The following is a 16,432-nucleotide window of genomic DNA, read 5'->3' as shown; positions in this document are numbered from 1 at the left end:
CCGCACTTACCTGAAGCAGCTCCCAGAAACAGTGACATGTCCTTCCTCTGGCTCCGGTGCGTAGGAGCAGCCAAGGAGCACTGCCCCCGCAGCTCCCATTGGCCACAGTTCCCAGCCAGTGTTGAGCTGCAGGGGTGGTGCTTGGGTGGGGGCAGTGTGCAGAGCCCCCTAGCTGCCCCTACGCGTAGGAGCCAGAAAGGGGGAATCCAGATATGTAGTAAGAAGCCCAGGGCAACTGCAGCACGGAGTAGGACCATACAGCCCTTGGATGCTTGTGTGAGGGTTGCATGGCTGGAAGCCAGTGTAGAGGCAGGCCCGGGTTTCCTATTAGCCACTGGGAAGTGGCCCAGGGTGCTGGGGATGCCAGCTGGACAGCTCCTCCACAAGGACTTTGAATTCCCTGGAAGGGGAGAACCTTCGTGGCTCAGCTCTCTGGCCAGGTCACTAAAAGGAAGCTGCAGCTCGAAGAGTGAGAGGGACCATAGGGGGAAAGAGATGATGGGTAGAGACACCATCAGAGAAGGGTAGTGCCTGGCAAGAGCTAATCCCCAGAGCTGCCAGGAGGAGGCACCACGTGCAGTGAGTTGACCCCATGAAAATATCCAAAGATGGCGTTGGTCCTTTTGGCCACAGCATGGCACTGGGATTTCATGCTGAGTTGTTTGTCCGCTATGACACCTAAATTCTTCCGAGTCACAGAAATATGACCTTGTGTTTTATTAAAGCTCAGTGTTTGAATGGACCCAGCTTACCAAGTGATCCAGATCACAATATCTCTATAACATCCCCCACTTATACAAGGGAATCCCCCACTCAGTTACCTTCACCTGCTGCTGTCCCTGTTCTCTTTCCTTTTCTCCAGGATCTGCAGGTGTCATTTTCGGGGGACTTCTCCTCCTCTCTTTGCCCTGGAACAGGGTAGCACAGTCCCTGAGATTTCCCTCCTCAGTCGCCACGGGTCAGTGACATGTCTCAGTTTTGTCTTTTTATTTTTTTTCTCTTTTTGAAAGTAAATTGCTGTATTTCTGCGTCTTCATATGACCCCTGACCCTGTTGAATGCAGATGATTGGAAACTCCTTCTCTCATCATTTCTATTTCCATTCTATCCTTCTACAGATGAAGTGACCAAACTACACGCAGGATTGGTGGTGAAGGAAAGAAAGATATTTCTGCGAAATAGCGATGTACTCTGTGGGCATTCTGGTATTGATTTCACTGAGGGTTCATCCAGAAAACACCTCTGGCTTCTCCACTAGTCAGTACTCAGCTCAGCATTGACTTTAAACTATATTCGTAGATTGTCATGGAAGTAAATATTCCACTGTGTGAAAACGATCAGTTTTACTGGGGTTTCTAGTAATAATTCAGTGACTTGTTACTTGTTTTAGCCTTATTGCTTCAGTGGAAACCCAGATTCTTATTAACCGTCCTCTTGTCATTATTTTCTATAAAATTTATTTATTGTCCTAGCAGAAATATTCATCCTCTGTACTTATCGCTAATGGGGAATTCTTTTTACCCGTTTCCTTCAGTTCAGGTGTGAATTACCCAGAGAGAATTTCCCATTTATCTCCTTGGATTCAGGGAAAGTTTCAGATCTGAATTAGGTTTAGGAACAACCATGTTGCTCATCTCAGAATGTTCTCTTGCCGGTGTCTCACTTTTACCACATGCCTGACAGAACATTCAGTGTAAACTCACCTCCCATCAGACAGCCGTCCATACCCAGAGGTGGCCCGCCCTTGTCTCTTGGTTTGTTGTATCTCAGCCTCTCCCTGTGATGAACCCTGGAAACTGCACAATTCATCTGTCAAGAAACACTTCCACAACAGGGAAGACTTTCAGAAAGGATTTAATATGTAAAAAGGCACAAATTCAAGATGAAGAAATTACAGGCATAAAAAAAGCAGGAAACTTCCACCCCTTGAAACAAGGGAAAATTATACAAAGTTTATGAATCTTTTCCCTCTCACACTTGTATTTCTTGCAACTTCACACAAATCTTATAAAAACACCTGCTTTGTCTATCAGACTGGAAGGGACTGTCTCTGGACCATCATAACAGGGGGAGCATTTCTAAGAGAAAGAGGCGAAGCGTTTACATCAGCACAAGGTTATTTTGTCCAATCACATTGTTCTGATATTGATCCCCCAGAGTCACAATGTTCCACATCATCATAACCAGTATCTCCCAGAGGCAGGAACAGGGTTTCCTTCTCCATCCCAGATACACCTTCACTCCTTCGTGAGTGCAGACTCCCACCTGAAAATACCAAGGGAGACACATACAGTCAGTGGATCCACTCTACGGTGATGGGCAGCAGCAGAGCAAGGCAGAGTTTACAGCAGTGGTTCTCAAACTTATTTGATCAACCCCCTTCTTTGTGTCCATTGTAGTTGACGCCCCCCACCCCCACCACACAAGTACATCTACCGATTTACAAAAATCAATGTGCAACTCTCACTAAATATGAAAAGCAGTCGGGCATTGAGTCACAAAGAGCCATGTAAGTACATAGCTCCCCGGCTGCCAAGCTCTGAAGGCAGCACTACCGCCAGCAGCAGCGGAGAAGTAAGAGTGGCAACACCATTCTCTGCCATCCTTACTTCTGCACTGCTGCTGGTTGCAGCGCTGCCTTCGAAGCTGGGTGCCCGGAAAGGAGCCGCTGCTCTCTGCTCTGGCTTCTCATGCTGCCCCAGAATATATTCTATGCTCCACGGTTTGAGAACCTTTGCTCTACGGTGTGGGTTAGGAATTGTTCCCCCTTCAGTCTTCTGGCTTCGTCTAGAACAAGTTCTAATCCATCATCTCGATACATAGTCTAGAAATTAAAACCTTTGGTTTCCAGACCAGCTAACACTGCCCAGTGCCAGCTATAGCTACCTGTACATTGGTGAAAAAAATCCCAAGCACTTACCAGCCAGGAGCACTTACTTAAGGACATCAGAACTTTCACTCTGCCCTAACAATGAAGATAAGCATCAAGTACTAAGCAATGCACATTTCATCACCACTGCACCTCCTCTGCTCATGGCACAACAGGGAGGGGAGTGGAAACTTAGGCCAAGGATAATGGGCTAAGCCCGACTTTTACAGGAAGTGTCATGGGCTCTTTAGCATTTGTGCAGCAGTAACATGACTTTGGTTTATAAGATTCTGCCCAAAAGATACACATTCAGTAAATAGGTAGGAATCCAGTACATCAAGAGTAGGGCAGCCACACCCAAGGATTTGAACCTAGAGCTTGAGGGAATCCGAGCTATCTTGCTGGTTTGACCAGGAAGTACCACCCAGCACAGATTCTACTTTTCCTCTCTCTATTTCAGGCACTGAAGCCTCTTCTTTGAGGGAATGGAGAGATGAGAGAAGGAGAGTTTTTCTCACAGGCGTTGGGTTGGCCAGGGCTGTTCCCTTGCTGTGCATCCCACATTTCCAGCTACCCCACTCTGCAGAGACACTGTGAAGTGCAAAAAGTTTTCCACTCACCTGTCTGTGCATCCCTGTCCCTGTCACTCGCCCCAGTGCCTTTTTCACCATTCTGCCCCAAGCCAGGGTCACCTTCAGGGACAGACACTTCTCTGGCATCATCGTAAACAGCCCCTGGGACATCTCCAGGCAGCGCAGGAGCATCTGACGTGAAGATGTGCAGTAATTAAGAGAATATTCACAGTGAAGACAGAAATAAACTACAAGCTGCAGCTGCACCAGCCTCACTGGTCCCTGGGGGATCTCTCAACACTTAACTTCCAACTTCAGGGCATTAAGAGAAGCCCTCCTCTGAAACCCTCAGCCTGGGGGATTTCACATATCACATTGATTTGATATGTTTCAGGAGCTAATTGAGAGGATCCTAGAGCTCCTAGATTACAAGCGTGGGATGGGGGAAGGTCTAGAAAGGGTGTCTTGGATCTAGTCCAGAGGGATTACTCCACAAGGCATTTGGTTACAATAATTACAAACAGAAATGACTTGGAATTGCCCAGAGCTTGTCCCTGGCTTCCTAAACTTGACATTACTTTAAAAATGACTTTTCAGTGCGTTCTCCTGATAAAGTTTACCCCATAAACTGCCATCAGTCTCCAAGGCACTGACACCACTTGGAGCTGAGCCAGCTAACAAGGTCGGGACATAGGTCCTTGGGTGTAAAATCTCTATGTCCCGCCCAGCACAGCGTGTCTGACACAGATGTATATAAGCTGGGGCAGTGACCTGAGCCAAGTATAGCGTGGGCAGCTCCTGAGCAAACTGCTCCTTCAGTCCCTGCTATGGGCCTTTATTATGCCTTAGGACATCACATGCTTCCCTACCCCTGGACCTCCACACAGGTCTTGTCATGCACCTGGTCAGCGCCCCCAGCGTTACACCAATAAACAATACTGGTGGGTGAACTTCCTGGTTTTCTTAACAAACCACTATTGTCCCTACTGGGAAATACAGTTAGTTTTTCGTCAGGGTGACGTTGCTTCCAGGAGGCGGATTCACTGCTCACCTCGGCCGTCTGGAGTCTGGGGGACGTCGTTCAAGGCAGGCTCCTCCACGTTATCGTAATCCAACTGAGACCCCCCTGGGGAAACTCCCTCTGGAACAGCAAACACCACACTCAGCCCAGGGCACCAGCAGCGTCTCTTCAGCGCAGGTGACCCTTCTAACTAGAGCTGTGTATCATGGCACGTGAGAGGGGAAGTCGCAGGGGCCCATGGGGAGAAGGGCACAAGTCAGAGAACTACAGTGAAACAGGAGTCCCAGAAATCACAAGGGGCCAATCCTGTCCCTGCAGAATCCAACAGCAGCTCTTTCACGTTTTTCCGTGGGAGCAGGATCTGGGCCTGTGCTGAGATAACAGGTTGGAACACGGGCGCTGCCAGGCCAGAGCCGGCCTGTGTGAATCCAGCTGATCTCTGCAGACAGGTTTGAATTTTCCTGTTACACTCGGGAGGGGGAAACTCCCCTCTGCAGGAATTAAAGCTCCTACTGGGAGGTCACTGGCCTGATCCTTTGTGAGCTCCTGCTCTCCACTGGCCTCTTAGGCAGCCCAGGGCTCAGCTTGGCAGCGCTCCAGCTTCTCAGCAGAACTGGCTCATCTGCTCAGTATCTCCTCCCCCAGCAACAGGCTAAACTCCCACAGGGCCCAAATCATGGACTCCCTTGAGAGCAGCTCGGGGAGAAATGCCGCCCCGTTTATGATTAGAGATGGGACCAGGCCCGGAAGTTCAGGTCCAGGATTTTGCTTCAGCCTGTTACAGCGACAGGTGTCAGCCCCAAAACTGAGATCCAGACCTGGGGTCAGAATCTGCAAATCCCTCTGCCCCCCAAAGTTCTGGTGGGTTCGGATCAGTGAGTTGGGCTTAGCCCATCTGTAATTGTAACATAGGACAATCTTCCTCTCTCTCTCGGGGACAAGAGATGAGCCCTGCTGGGCACTGACGCCTTCCACCCAAAGAGACTGACCCGTCTCCTCCAGCTCCTCACCTGGGGAGGTCACTGGGAGCCACTCCGAGGGGTGTGTGCTCAGGAGATGGTCACATGTTCCCATCCTGAGATTCTGACAGAAATCCTGTTCAATGGGATGAGACCCGACTGTGTACAATGGGAACCGTGTGTGTGTGTGGGGGGGTGTGTGGAAATGGCTGCGATTGCAGAAAGTGTGATAGAAATTCATTTCTCTGCCCAGATGTGCGTCTCTCGGCCCCTCCCCCATTACCTTCTTCTGATCCAGGATCGTTTTCCCCCTCGCTGTCCCCGGTGTAATACTGCAGCTTTGTCACTGAGTCACCTGAATAGGAGACTGGAGAGACGAGAACCAGACATTCATTACAGTGAGAACAGCAGAACTGCAGGACTGGGAACACATCTGGGGCCTGGAGCAGGATTTCCAGTCTCAGTCTATACCTTCTTCTACAGGACATGGTGACTCACAGCAACTCTGAGCGGTGAGAGGCTGACACAGACTCCCCAAGAGAAATCTCCATGTTATTGTGATAAATGTGACTGAGGGGATGATACGATCTGACCTGAAGGATGCTGTGGTGAGTGAAGGGCCCGTCTCTGGCTGCTGGTCCAGGGAAGTTCCACAATTCTCCTGGCCTCCTCAGCCACAGAGGGGACTCCTCCTTCTTAAGGGTAAATACCCACCTCCCCCATGAATCAGTCGATCAGCCCTCCATGGTGTTTCCAGATTAAACCAAGAAAGGCCCAGAGCAAAGTCTGTGATTCATAAATTTGTTAGTCTCTACGGTGCCACAAGTACCCCTTTTCTTTTTGTCATTCACTGTAACCATCTTGGCAGTGATGCTGGGAGATGCCCTGAGCATGTTCCCAGAGCCCCACCACAGCACAGCCCTTGGGCAGGATGTTCCCATCAGACATTGAGACAAAATGGCACAAAGGATAAAAGGGCCGGGACTCAAAGTCATGAGGCTCTCCTGAGCTGATCTCTCTGCTCCGGGGGCAGGAGGGAGCCGACCCTGCAGACCAGTGGCTGCGGTGGGAGGGGGGCAAAGAACATCCCCTGCTCCAAAGAAGTTTTCAAATGATAGTTTAGCCTGCCCCAGACAGTCGCTTTCCTGACCCCTCACTGGTTACACGCCAAGGCTGCAGGACGGGCAGATGGGAAATTAACTGCCCCTAGAATTGGGACACTCAGCGTATGGTGGGAAGGAAACCCATCTCTCTCAGTCTACATGAGTAACTGCTGCTCTCACCACAGACCCAGCTCCCACAGCTAGAGCTTGGCAAAAAAAACAGATGGTTTGGTTTTCTGACCGTTCGGGAAAAAAGCAAAACATAAGATTGTTTTGAGTTGAGCCAAAAATGACTTATTTGGGAAATTTTTGGGAAATGCAAAAGTAAAAAAAAAAGTTTAATGTTGAATGAAACCATTTCGTGTTCTTTTGGACATTCGTTAATTTTTGTTTATTTGTTTTTTTTCTCAATAATATTAAAGGAAATTTCTAATGGCAAAGTAATATCCAATTGAAAAAAACAAAATGTTTTCTTTAGAAAGTGTTGAAATGAAATGAATCGTTCTGTGTGTATTTGGAACAATTGGCTGAAATCGACAAGAATTTGTGAAATGTTTTGGTGTCTCTGAATCTGCATTTTTCACCAAAACATTTTGCAATGGAGACTTGTGCCCAGGTCCAATGACAAGCTCACAGGGTGGAAGCTGCAGTGATTTAACTCTGGGTCAGGGCCTCAGATGGACAGGGCATTAGATAGCTGCTCCCTGTTAAGAGTGAGACCCACAGACCTGAGCGACTGAACATCTCCTGCTTTTTTCTCATCAGGTTATAATCAATCTCCTCATACACGGCCTCAGAGAAGGGATCCAAGGGTCTTCTGGAGCCTGAAAACAAAAGGCAGGGTTTGCACAGGGTCATTGAAACCAGAGATGGGAAACACTATGGGATCATCCAGCCCCTCCCCGTGGGCCCAGTGCGACCCTGAACCCTACCACACATTCCCACTGCTGGAATTTAAATGAGCCAGGTGACAGTATTTCTTTCCACAACAGCCCTTTGATGATGGTTCCCAGGGCTAATTCTCTGTCAGGAAGCTTCCTCACATTCATCTTAAATGTTTTTTAATCTCATCTCATTATTTCTGGCTATTCCCCTTTGGAGCAGCTTAAATAATTCTTCCCCCACGCAGGTGTTTCTCTGCAAAATGGTGAGAACATCTTTTTTTTCATCGAGTTTAAGGCCAGACGGGACCATTAGAACATCTAGTCTGACCTCCTGTATAATACAGGCCACTGCATTTCACCCAGATACCAGTAGGTTTGAGCCCAAAGATGCACTTCGAGTAAAGCATTTCAGTCCTCAGAAGAATAAGCTATTGTGTGCCACAGGCCGAAAGCAGGAGCGAGTAAGGTACCACCAATGCCCAAGGGCCCCGCAGTGGCAGGGAACTGATTACTTGAGAGATGCCTTGATAATCGTGGCTGGCGATTCATGCTCCATGGTTCAGAGGAAGAGGAAAATCCCCCAAGGTCCCTTTTTACCAATCTGACCTGGGGGGAAATTTCTTCCTGACCCTAAATCTGACAATTGGTTTGACCCTGAACATGTGGAAAGACACACCAGCCAGATATCTTCGAAAGAGGTTTCTCTGTATCACCTCAGAGGACTGGTCCAGCCCATCCAGTGTCACAGCTCCCTCTGTAGCTAAAGTCTGATGCTTAAGAGGAGGGCAAGAAACAAAACGAAGCAAAACAAAACACAAAGATAGGGGCTTCCCAGAATTCCTTCCTGACCCCTGCAGGTGACTGGCTGAAGCCCTGAAGCATGAGATCTGATTATAGTCATTGTCTTACTGCAAAGTTGTGACTGTTACATGTATGTTGATGGCAATCCCATCTTCTATCTTCTTGCCAAGGAGCTGGTCACTAATATTTGTATAAAGTGTGTTATAGATGTAAAATCCCCGACAAGTGCCAGCCTTGAGTACAAGATAGTAAAATCCTCCTTTCCCACACTTCTGCTTCCTAAGATTGTCTTTTCTACTGGATCACTCTCTTCACAACTATTTACCACAGCTCTATTTTTATACACCTTTTTTCCTTGATAATATTTCCAGTTTCTCTCGGTCCCTTTTCCATGATGTCTCTCCTCATGATATTCAGATCCCCTCCCTGTGGCAGATACTGCAGCTCCAGGCAGTATCTTTGGGAATCACTATATTAAAGCTATGAATGGTTTATGTTCTACTGTATGTTGGAGGGTTACCACAGCTCCTCCAGGAAGAAAAAACACTGAGTGTGCGTGTGTGTGGGTGTGTGTGGGTGGGTGATTAAGGTGAATCACTGAGATTGTAAACAACTCCAGAAAGGTAAAAACCTTCAGGGTGGTTTATACAGACTGGTTCAAACTGGGTTACCAGAGACCAAGAGACAAAGGAGGGCTTCTGATATGAAAGGCTGAGTTTAAAAAGACCCAGGGCTTTCATGTTGATTCTGCAAATGGGCAGGACCTTCTGTCCTTAGGGATCTCAACACTGAATCGTTGGAGGGATGTTGGTCTACCAGGCTGCCCATGAGGAAGATGGGTGAATTCTGGTATGTTCAGCAAGTGTGGAGGAATTTTTATTGTTTTTAATATTTTCTCTGTCATACTTTTATCCTCGGAATAAGGTGTAATCTGCTGAGAGAGAGCTGGGTGGTAACTTGTAACTGCTGGCAATGCCCTGCTCATAGCCCTTGGGGAGAAAGCACAGCATGGGGGCTGGCCTGTAGGCAGACTGGTTTGCTGGGGGTATCACAGTGGAAGGCAGGGGGCTGTGCAGTCTTAAAAGCCCCTGGCCGCAAGGAAATGGGACAGGGGTTTCCCACCCAGAGAAAGGTGAGGGCTGGAGGCCTGAGTAGGCATTCCTGGAGTGGATCACCGGAGGGTGAGGGCGGGTGGGGATACAGATGCCGTTTCTCTGAAACTGTAAAGGTCCCTAGCCAGTATCATCTCCAGATTTCATGGCTGGACTGTTCCACTGCCAGACAGTTAATGAAATATTCAATGAGAGAGGCGTTAACAGGCACCCTTGGCCACCCCACCCAGCCTGGTATCGCCCCTCACCCTGACACCCTGCAGCCCCCCTGCTATTGCAGAAGCATTTCACACAGTGACACCAATCAGGACCCACCTCTGCGCTGTGCCCTGGCACTTCGCACCTGCGCCCCCAGGATGATTAAGACCAGGCAGAGCAGGGCCCCCAGGATAATGCAGATGACCACGGGCACCGTGACTCTCCCACTGTCGGTCAGAGGGCGGCGTGGGGGAGCTGGATGGAAATGAACATGCGACAGGGAGAGATTAGCCTGTGAGAGTTGTGGGAGCCCAGGGAGCTCCCCAGTCACTCATTGCAGGGCCCAGGACAGCAGGGTAATGGGCTATGACACAGTCTGTGCACCATAGGGGCAGCTCACAGGATGCTGTTTAAATCATGGACCCTGCCCGGTCAGCTGGAGCCAGAAGACAGGAATCCTCTGGCTCAGCATGGCCTGCAGCTCCCACCCCGGTGTCATTCGCCCTCAGATGTCACAAGCCATGGAAAGGAGCTCCTTCCCTCAGGCTGCAGCTTGCAGCTCCTCCGCCTTGACCCAGCCCCAGGGAAATTTAACCCTTGATGGGAGGAGGGGGATGCTTTAACTGGGGTATTTGGAAAATCTGTCCTCTCTGTCAGACCTGCAAAATTAAAGGGAGGAAACTTGGAACCTGTAGTAAGGGGGAGGTGACGTGTTTGTTCCTGGGGGGGATCCTCACCTCTGAGAGTCCCTGGTTGTCTCCAGCTGTCACCTCCACAAACTCCCTCACAGCAGCACAGGGCCTGTTTGTTAGTGATTTAGGGCCCAAGTCCCTTGTGCTCTGTGCAGCAATGAGGACTTTCATAACAAACCAGCACAGTGGGGCCTGTGATGGATGCAGGGGCTATGTGGGCTGATGCCTGAGCCAGTCTGACCCCACAAAGGTTCCACCCCTCAACATCCAGGATGCTCCGGCACACAGGAGATGGGAGGGCCTGGTCTGGGACCAAAGGGGATGGGTGGGCTAAACCATCCTTCTCTCTGAATATTACAGCATGTAGCAGAAACATCTCCTGTCACTCACCTGAGCAATTCACGGCAGCATCTTTCTTATGACCACAGTTGCTCTCACCCCAGGGCCTGGCAGGACAGTCCCAGAGAGATGACTCTGTCCCTCTGCAATTCAACGTCTCCACCCAGATGGGACCAGTCCCCTCGCCAAATGCAGCCTTGTCCAGGGCAGATAGAGCAGATCCACAGCCCAGTTGTTTACACACAACGTTAGCATCCGCCATGTCCCAGGAGTCATCACAAACTGTTCCCCAGAAGCCACGGTACCAAACCTCCACTCTCCCCGAGCATCTGTGCTCTCCTCCCACGACACGTAACTTGTCCTGGTCTAGAAATGCAGAAACCTCACATGTTACTGGGACAACTTAGGGACCAAGAGGGAGACAGTGAGAAGCAGAGATACCTGTGCAGCTTGGAGAGTTCGGGCATTCGGCAAACAGGGTCTGAGTTGGTTTTGGTTTTCTTCCTATGGAGAGAAAAAGCTGAGGTGAATGCACTGGGTTGTGTGTGTAAGGTGGGAGTAGAATTTATCTGTATTTTAACCCCCTAATTTCAGCACTGTATAAACTGAAATGTGAACTCTGGGTCATTTAATACCTCATTAATTTGCTATTCAGCTGTTACTCAGACACACAGGCCGGCATGCACCCAGACTTATGGGGGATTCCATTTCTGACCCAAACTGCACAGCCTGGGCCCACCTCTGATTGTTCATCCCAAAAGGATAAATAACCACAGAGCTGCCTAATGTCCGTCTCTAGGGAGAGGCTTTTCTCGGCTCTCAGACTACCTTATCGCAGTGTCTAACACCGGTCTCTTTTAAGATTAATTGATTAACTTCCATGTTTGTTGTTAGTCAGACAAATGCTTGTTCCTATAAAACATCATGAAAATATGTTTGTAACTTGTGTTGAGAATTTAAATCTGCCTACACTGAGATGTGAACAACAACAAAAATTCTCTCCTAACCCTTCAATTAATTGAACACATTGCGTACACATGTTTGCACACGCGCATGCAGGTAGTTTCAGATTTACCAGTGCAAGAAATATGGGTCTCTTCTGCTCGGTTAGCACATGACTTTGGATCCCAAGGGTCTGACAGGCACTGCCAGAGGGAGCTGTGCTGCTCACTGCATGCAACGTGGTCCAGCCACGTGGGACCAGAACCTGCTCCATATTCAAAGTGACTTGCAATCTGCCCTCCGTCCCCACAGTTCAGCTGTTTGCAGACAATTGCTGGGGTGACTCCAGACATCTGATTGGAGCAAACACTGCCCCACGTCCCATTGTAGAAAACCTCCAGCCGCCCAGCACAGTCACTGTTGCTCACCAGCCTCAGATCTGTGAACTCTAGAAGAAAATGCAGAAAAAGGGAATTTAAATAATTTGATTCTGAAATGAACTGGGGTGTGAAGAGTGAAATCCCAGCGATTGCTAACGATCCTGTGCATCATTCTGCAGGAGCAACTGCTAGAGAACCATTCCAGTAGTAAGAGACTCTTTTAGACACCACAGGCTCCATAGAAATACAGTGGGCGTCTCTGGAAGGCCACCATTTAGCAGCAGCTACATACAGATGGTAATAGATAAAAGGCCGGGAAGGATTGTGACATTGGCAGGCCAGATGCCAGCTCTTGCCCAGGCTGCAGGCCTTGGCTGAGAACTTACAATCTCATAGCTGGAGACCAGGCAGGGTCACATGTGTGTTAGTTTTGCTGAAAACAGGTATTAGTCTTGTAAGAATGTATTGAGTGTTTAGACTTTATGAAATGCTGGTTAGTTGCTGCTGGCATTAATCTCACTTGTGATGTCTGTGGTCCATGCTACAAGAACATATGCAAGTTTTGCTTTATAACTGAAAATGTTTGCTCTGAACTTGTGAACTCAGGCACGGGAATGATCCCCACCGTCCATCCCCTGCATGTAGTACATGCAGAAGGTCTTATCCTATTGCTTTGAAGCCTGGAAGAGGGAAATAAAAATAATAGATGGGAAGATTTTTCATCTTTTTGGCTGTTTGAACTGTGACAGGGCTAAAGAATCCAAACTGAAGCCCGAGACCCCAAGGGGTTACCCCTGGGTCAGCGCTGAAGGACATTTGGACTTGACAGATCACTACAACTCTGTCACTCCGAGGATATAAATGGTAACTCATTTGTGTGTAGGTGATTGCTTGCTTTAATCGTGTAAACAACCCTTTTATTTCTTTTTCCTCGTGAATAAACCTGTATATACTTTATTACAGGATTGGCTACAGGCATTGTCTTTGATGTAAGATCCAGGGTACCAAGTGATCTGAGTAGGTGGCTGGTCTCTTGGGATTGGAAGAAACCTGAATGTGATGTGATTTTAGGTGTAAGTGACCACTTATCACTAAGTTCAGTTTGTTTGGGTGACAATAGACTGGAGAGTCTAAGGGGACGGTCTGTGACTCCATGGTAAGATAGATACAGTGATCCAGGACTAAGTTCCCTCTGAGCTGCGTGGCCATATGGACGCACAGAAGGCTATCAAAGGCCACGTAGGCAAGCAGCCACAGGGGCCTAGACTGGAGAGGCACCTCTTCCCCAGCCTCGGAGCTGCCGCAGTGGGGAGAGGTGCCTCTCCCCCAGCCCCAGGCTGCTGCAGCAAGAGAGGCCTTGGGGGAGTCCTCTCTTCCTGCTGCAGCCCCAGGGCAGCCAGAACTGCAAATCCCTCATCCCTGGCCCCACCCCAGAGCTCGCACCCCCAGCCAGAGCCTTCACCCGTGCACAGCCAACCTCTGCCCCAGCCCTGAGCTGCCTCCCACATTCTGAACCCTTCAGCCCCAACCCCACCGCACATCACCTCTAGACTGGTGCACAGAACAAAATTAATTCCACATATGCATGTAAAAATTAGAGGGAACATTGGTCCAGGAGTTCACATCTGTTGCTGGCTTGGTGAAATCTACTTATAGAACACACCAGCAGTTTGGGGTATTGCCTTGTTTCTCACCATCTGCCCTGAGGTGGGCACTCAGTGCCGTGAGCCTCTCCAGACAGTGTGACAGGGATCATGAGATCAAATAGTCTGACCTTCTGTAAAACAGCTGCATAGAGCCCAATAACTTGAGTTTGATGTAAGCATAGCTTCCAGAAAGGCATCCAGTCTAGACAGAAAGACTTCAAGAGATGTAGAATGCACCATTTCCCTGGTAGTTTGTTCCGATGGTTAATCACCCTCCCTGTTAAAAACTTGGGCCTTATTTCTTATCTGAATTTGTCTGGTTTCAGCTTCTAGCCATCGACTCTTGTTCTGCCTTTCTGCATTAGATTAAAGAGCCCTTTAGGAAGTGGTATGTTCTCCTTGTGAAGAGACTTATGCCATGTAATCAAGTTACCTCTTGGTCGTTTTCATAAGCTAAACAGATTCAGCAGCTGAAATCTCTCACTGTAAGGCTTTTATTCATCAGATCACTTTTGTGGCTCTTCTCTGCTCCAATTTTTGTGGACATAAGAACTGGACACAAAGTATTCCAGTATCTGTCTCACCAGCATCATGTACAGCAGTAAAATTTAGTCCCCACTCCTACTCACTACTCCCCTGTTTATACATCCAAGGTTCGCATTAGCCCGTTTTGCCACACATGGCACTGGGAGCTCATGTTCAGTTATTTCTCCACTAGGACCCTACATCCTTTTCAGTCACTGCTTTCCATGATACAATCTCCTTTAGATACCTGAGATGCAGCCTTCTAGCATTCTAAGGGAAATCTTGCAATATCTCCAACGCCTCTGGGTGGGAGCTGAGGACTTTCTAATGGTGACCCTGGTAGGCAGTTACAGAACGGAAAGGGAGGCAGAGACAGTCAGTGAGAGTGTCATTCTCAGCAATCTCCTTAAACATCTGCCCCCTCCATTTAATCCCCTGGTCACCAGGCTCACGTGAGCATTCCCAGAACAGACCTGAGCAGAGAACTCCCGCGTCCTCTTTGTGTCTGCAGTTGTGCTGGCCCCAGCCCCCGGAAGCACACGCCCAGAGATCGGATTCATTCCCAGAGCAGTTCACATCGTCCAGCCAGATCTGCCCGGATCCTTCCCCGTAATGAGCAGAGACAGTTGCACTGATGGCGCGTCCACATCCCAGTTGTTTGCAAATGACATCGGAGTCTGACAGATCCCAGGAATCATCACAGACTGTCCCCCAGCTGCCATTGTAATAAATCTCCACTCTCCCGGCACAGCGACCTGTCCCATTCACCAGTCTGATCTGCCAGCTACCTGCAGGGATAGATCCCAGCTGTTAATATGTATTTTCCTACTGAACAGAAAATGTTTGTGAGATTTGGAAATGAATCACCTGAGCAAAGGACACCGACGTCCTCAGCAATTCCTGCCTGGGCTGTCTCAGACGTGGAGATGTCACAGAGAGTCAGACGAGTCTCATTTCCTGCACACTGGACCCTTCTCAGCCCCACAGGGCCCGTTCCATTCTCAGTCTTTGGGGGGTTAAAAGCTTTCTCAGCGACTCCGCACTGGAGCTCCCTGCACACCACGCTGGCATCGTCCATGTCCCACTGGTCATCCAGCACTCTGCCCCACACACCACGGAGGGAAATCTCAACTCTCCCATCACACCGGCTCTCTCCGTTCAGCAGTCTGAGTGATTCAGAGTGACCTGGGCTCAGGAGAGATGGGAAACACACTGAATAACATTCTCTCTTATACACTAGAAATAATGCACATGAAATTGTGGACTATTTCTCAATAAGAAGGTATAAGCCAGTGATCAGAGTGTGTCACAGTGTTGAAGGGAACAACCTCCGTCAGAAGACACTTATTCCTGTGAATCTAAAAGTGGAAGGTGCTGCAAGGATTTTAAAACTCTGAGCTTGACACAAGGGCTTGCCAACGGACTCTCTAAATGAGTGAGCGAGGGAATTCCTGCCGATTACTGATTGGGAAAATAGTCTCTGTGTGTGGTGGTGGAATGGCTGCTGAGGTTTGTAGTCACTTTATCCAGGCTTAAATGCCTGGAAGCCAGTGAACGGTGTCTGCACAAGCACTTAGCAGGTGGGTCATGAATGATTTAGGCAAGTTTGCCTTGAGGGAGTTTGGCCAATGGAAGAGCAGGATTCACGGTGGTCATGAACAGGTTATTATTGGTAAATTTCCTTAGCTCCCTCTGATCTTTGCTCAGCAAGTGGCAACTTTCTTGGTTCACAGAGATCCAGTGCAGGAGCTCCTAGTGTTAGATAGTTCCCGGCACTGGTGGTTCTAACTGGAGCTGTCCCCTGAAGTGTGGTGTCATCTCTGAGTCCAACATGAGATTCCTGCTGATCAATTCATAGCACAAGAAGCAGGTTGTGTGTGGGGCGGGGAAGGGGACGTGCTTTGTTGGTGAATATTGTGACTCCCTTGGGATGTGAATCTCAGTCTTTCCGTCTGTCTCAGAATCAGAGAGTCCGACAACAAGGTGGTAAGTTAGGAATTACTCACCGAGTTCAGACCCAGGTGCAGCCAGGAGAGACTGACAATGTTAAAAGACAACAGCAGAGTCAGTGCAGGGCACACCCACTGGCTGTGTCGGGTACAGTATGTACTAGTATGGCAACCTGACGGGTGCAGTGTGTGCGCACTGGATCCAAACAGCTCAAGGATCTTCGTAGCCAAATAACATTTCAAAGCTAAGAGTGAAATCCTGGCCCCACTGAAGGCAATGGTAAAACCTCCATTGACTTCCACGGAGCCAGGAGTTCGCCCAAAGACTGAACCAGGAGACTGCCTGCATGCAGCTAGTGTTGTGCAGGGGTGTAGCCACGGGTGGGCTGTGGCCCACCCAGTGATCTCCCAGGCCCACCCAAATCAGGGCCGGAGCCCCCC

At 49.0% G+C, this 16,432-nt stretch overlaps 1 protein-coding gene across 1 annotated transcript in view; it reads right to left on the bottom strand.

Moving 5' to 3' along the window:
* Nucleotides 1-1,981: 1,981 nt before the first annotated feature.
* LOC144268931 (antigen WC1.1-like) overlaps nucleotides 1,982-16,432 on the bottom strand; it is a 50,724-nt gene continuing 36,273 nt past the window's right edge. The window contains exons 5-17 of the mRNA XM_077824281.1: nucleotides 14,910-15,227; nucleotides 14,516-14,830; nucleotides 11,625-11,939; nucleotides 10,991-11,053; nucleotides 10,601-10,915; nucleotides 10,143-10,177; nucleotide 9,942; nucleotides 9,636-9,773; nucleotides 7,252-7,347; nucleotides 5,704-5,787; nucleotides 4,492-4,581; nucleotides 3,489-3,632; nucleotides 1,982-2,264 (exon numbers count right to left, since the gene is read on the bottom strand). Of these exons, the coding sequence (XP_077680407.1) occupies nucleotides 2,116-2,264; nucleotides 3,489-3,632; nucleotides 4,492-4,581; nucleotides 5,704-5,787; nucleotides 7,252-7,347; nucleotides 9,636-9,773; nucleotide 9,942; nucleotides 10,143-10,177; nucleotides 10,601-10,915; nucleotides 10,991-11,053; nucleotides 11,625-11,939; nucleotides 14,516-14,830; nucleotides 14,910-15,227 (2,063 nt within the window). The 3' untranslated portion in view covers nucleotides 1,982-2,115. The remainder of the gene's footprint in view (nucleotides 2,265-3,488; nucleotides 3,633-4,491; nucleotides 4,582-5,703; nucleotides 5,788-7,251; nucleotides 7,348-9,635; nucleotides 9,774-9,941; nucleotides 9,943-10,142; nucleotides 10,178-10,600; nucleotides 10,916-10,990; nucleotides 11,054-11,624; nucleotides 11,940-14,515; nucleotides 14,831-14,909; nucleotides 15,228-16,432) is intronic.

Source organism: Eretmochelys imbricata, chromosome 1 (assembly GCF_965152235.1).
Source record: "Eretmochelys imbricata isolate rEreImb1 chromosome 1, rEreImb1.hap1, whole genome shotgun sequence".
NCBI lineage: Eukaryota > Metazoa > Chordata > Testudines > Cheloniidae > Eretmochelys > Eretmochelys imbricata.
Note: the sequence above shows the minus strand (reverse complement) of the source record. Positions and strands in the feature narration are given on the sequence as shown.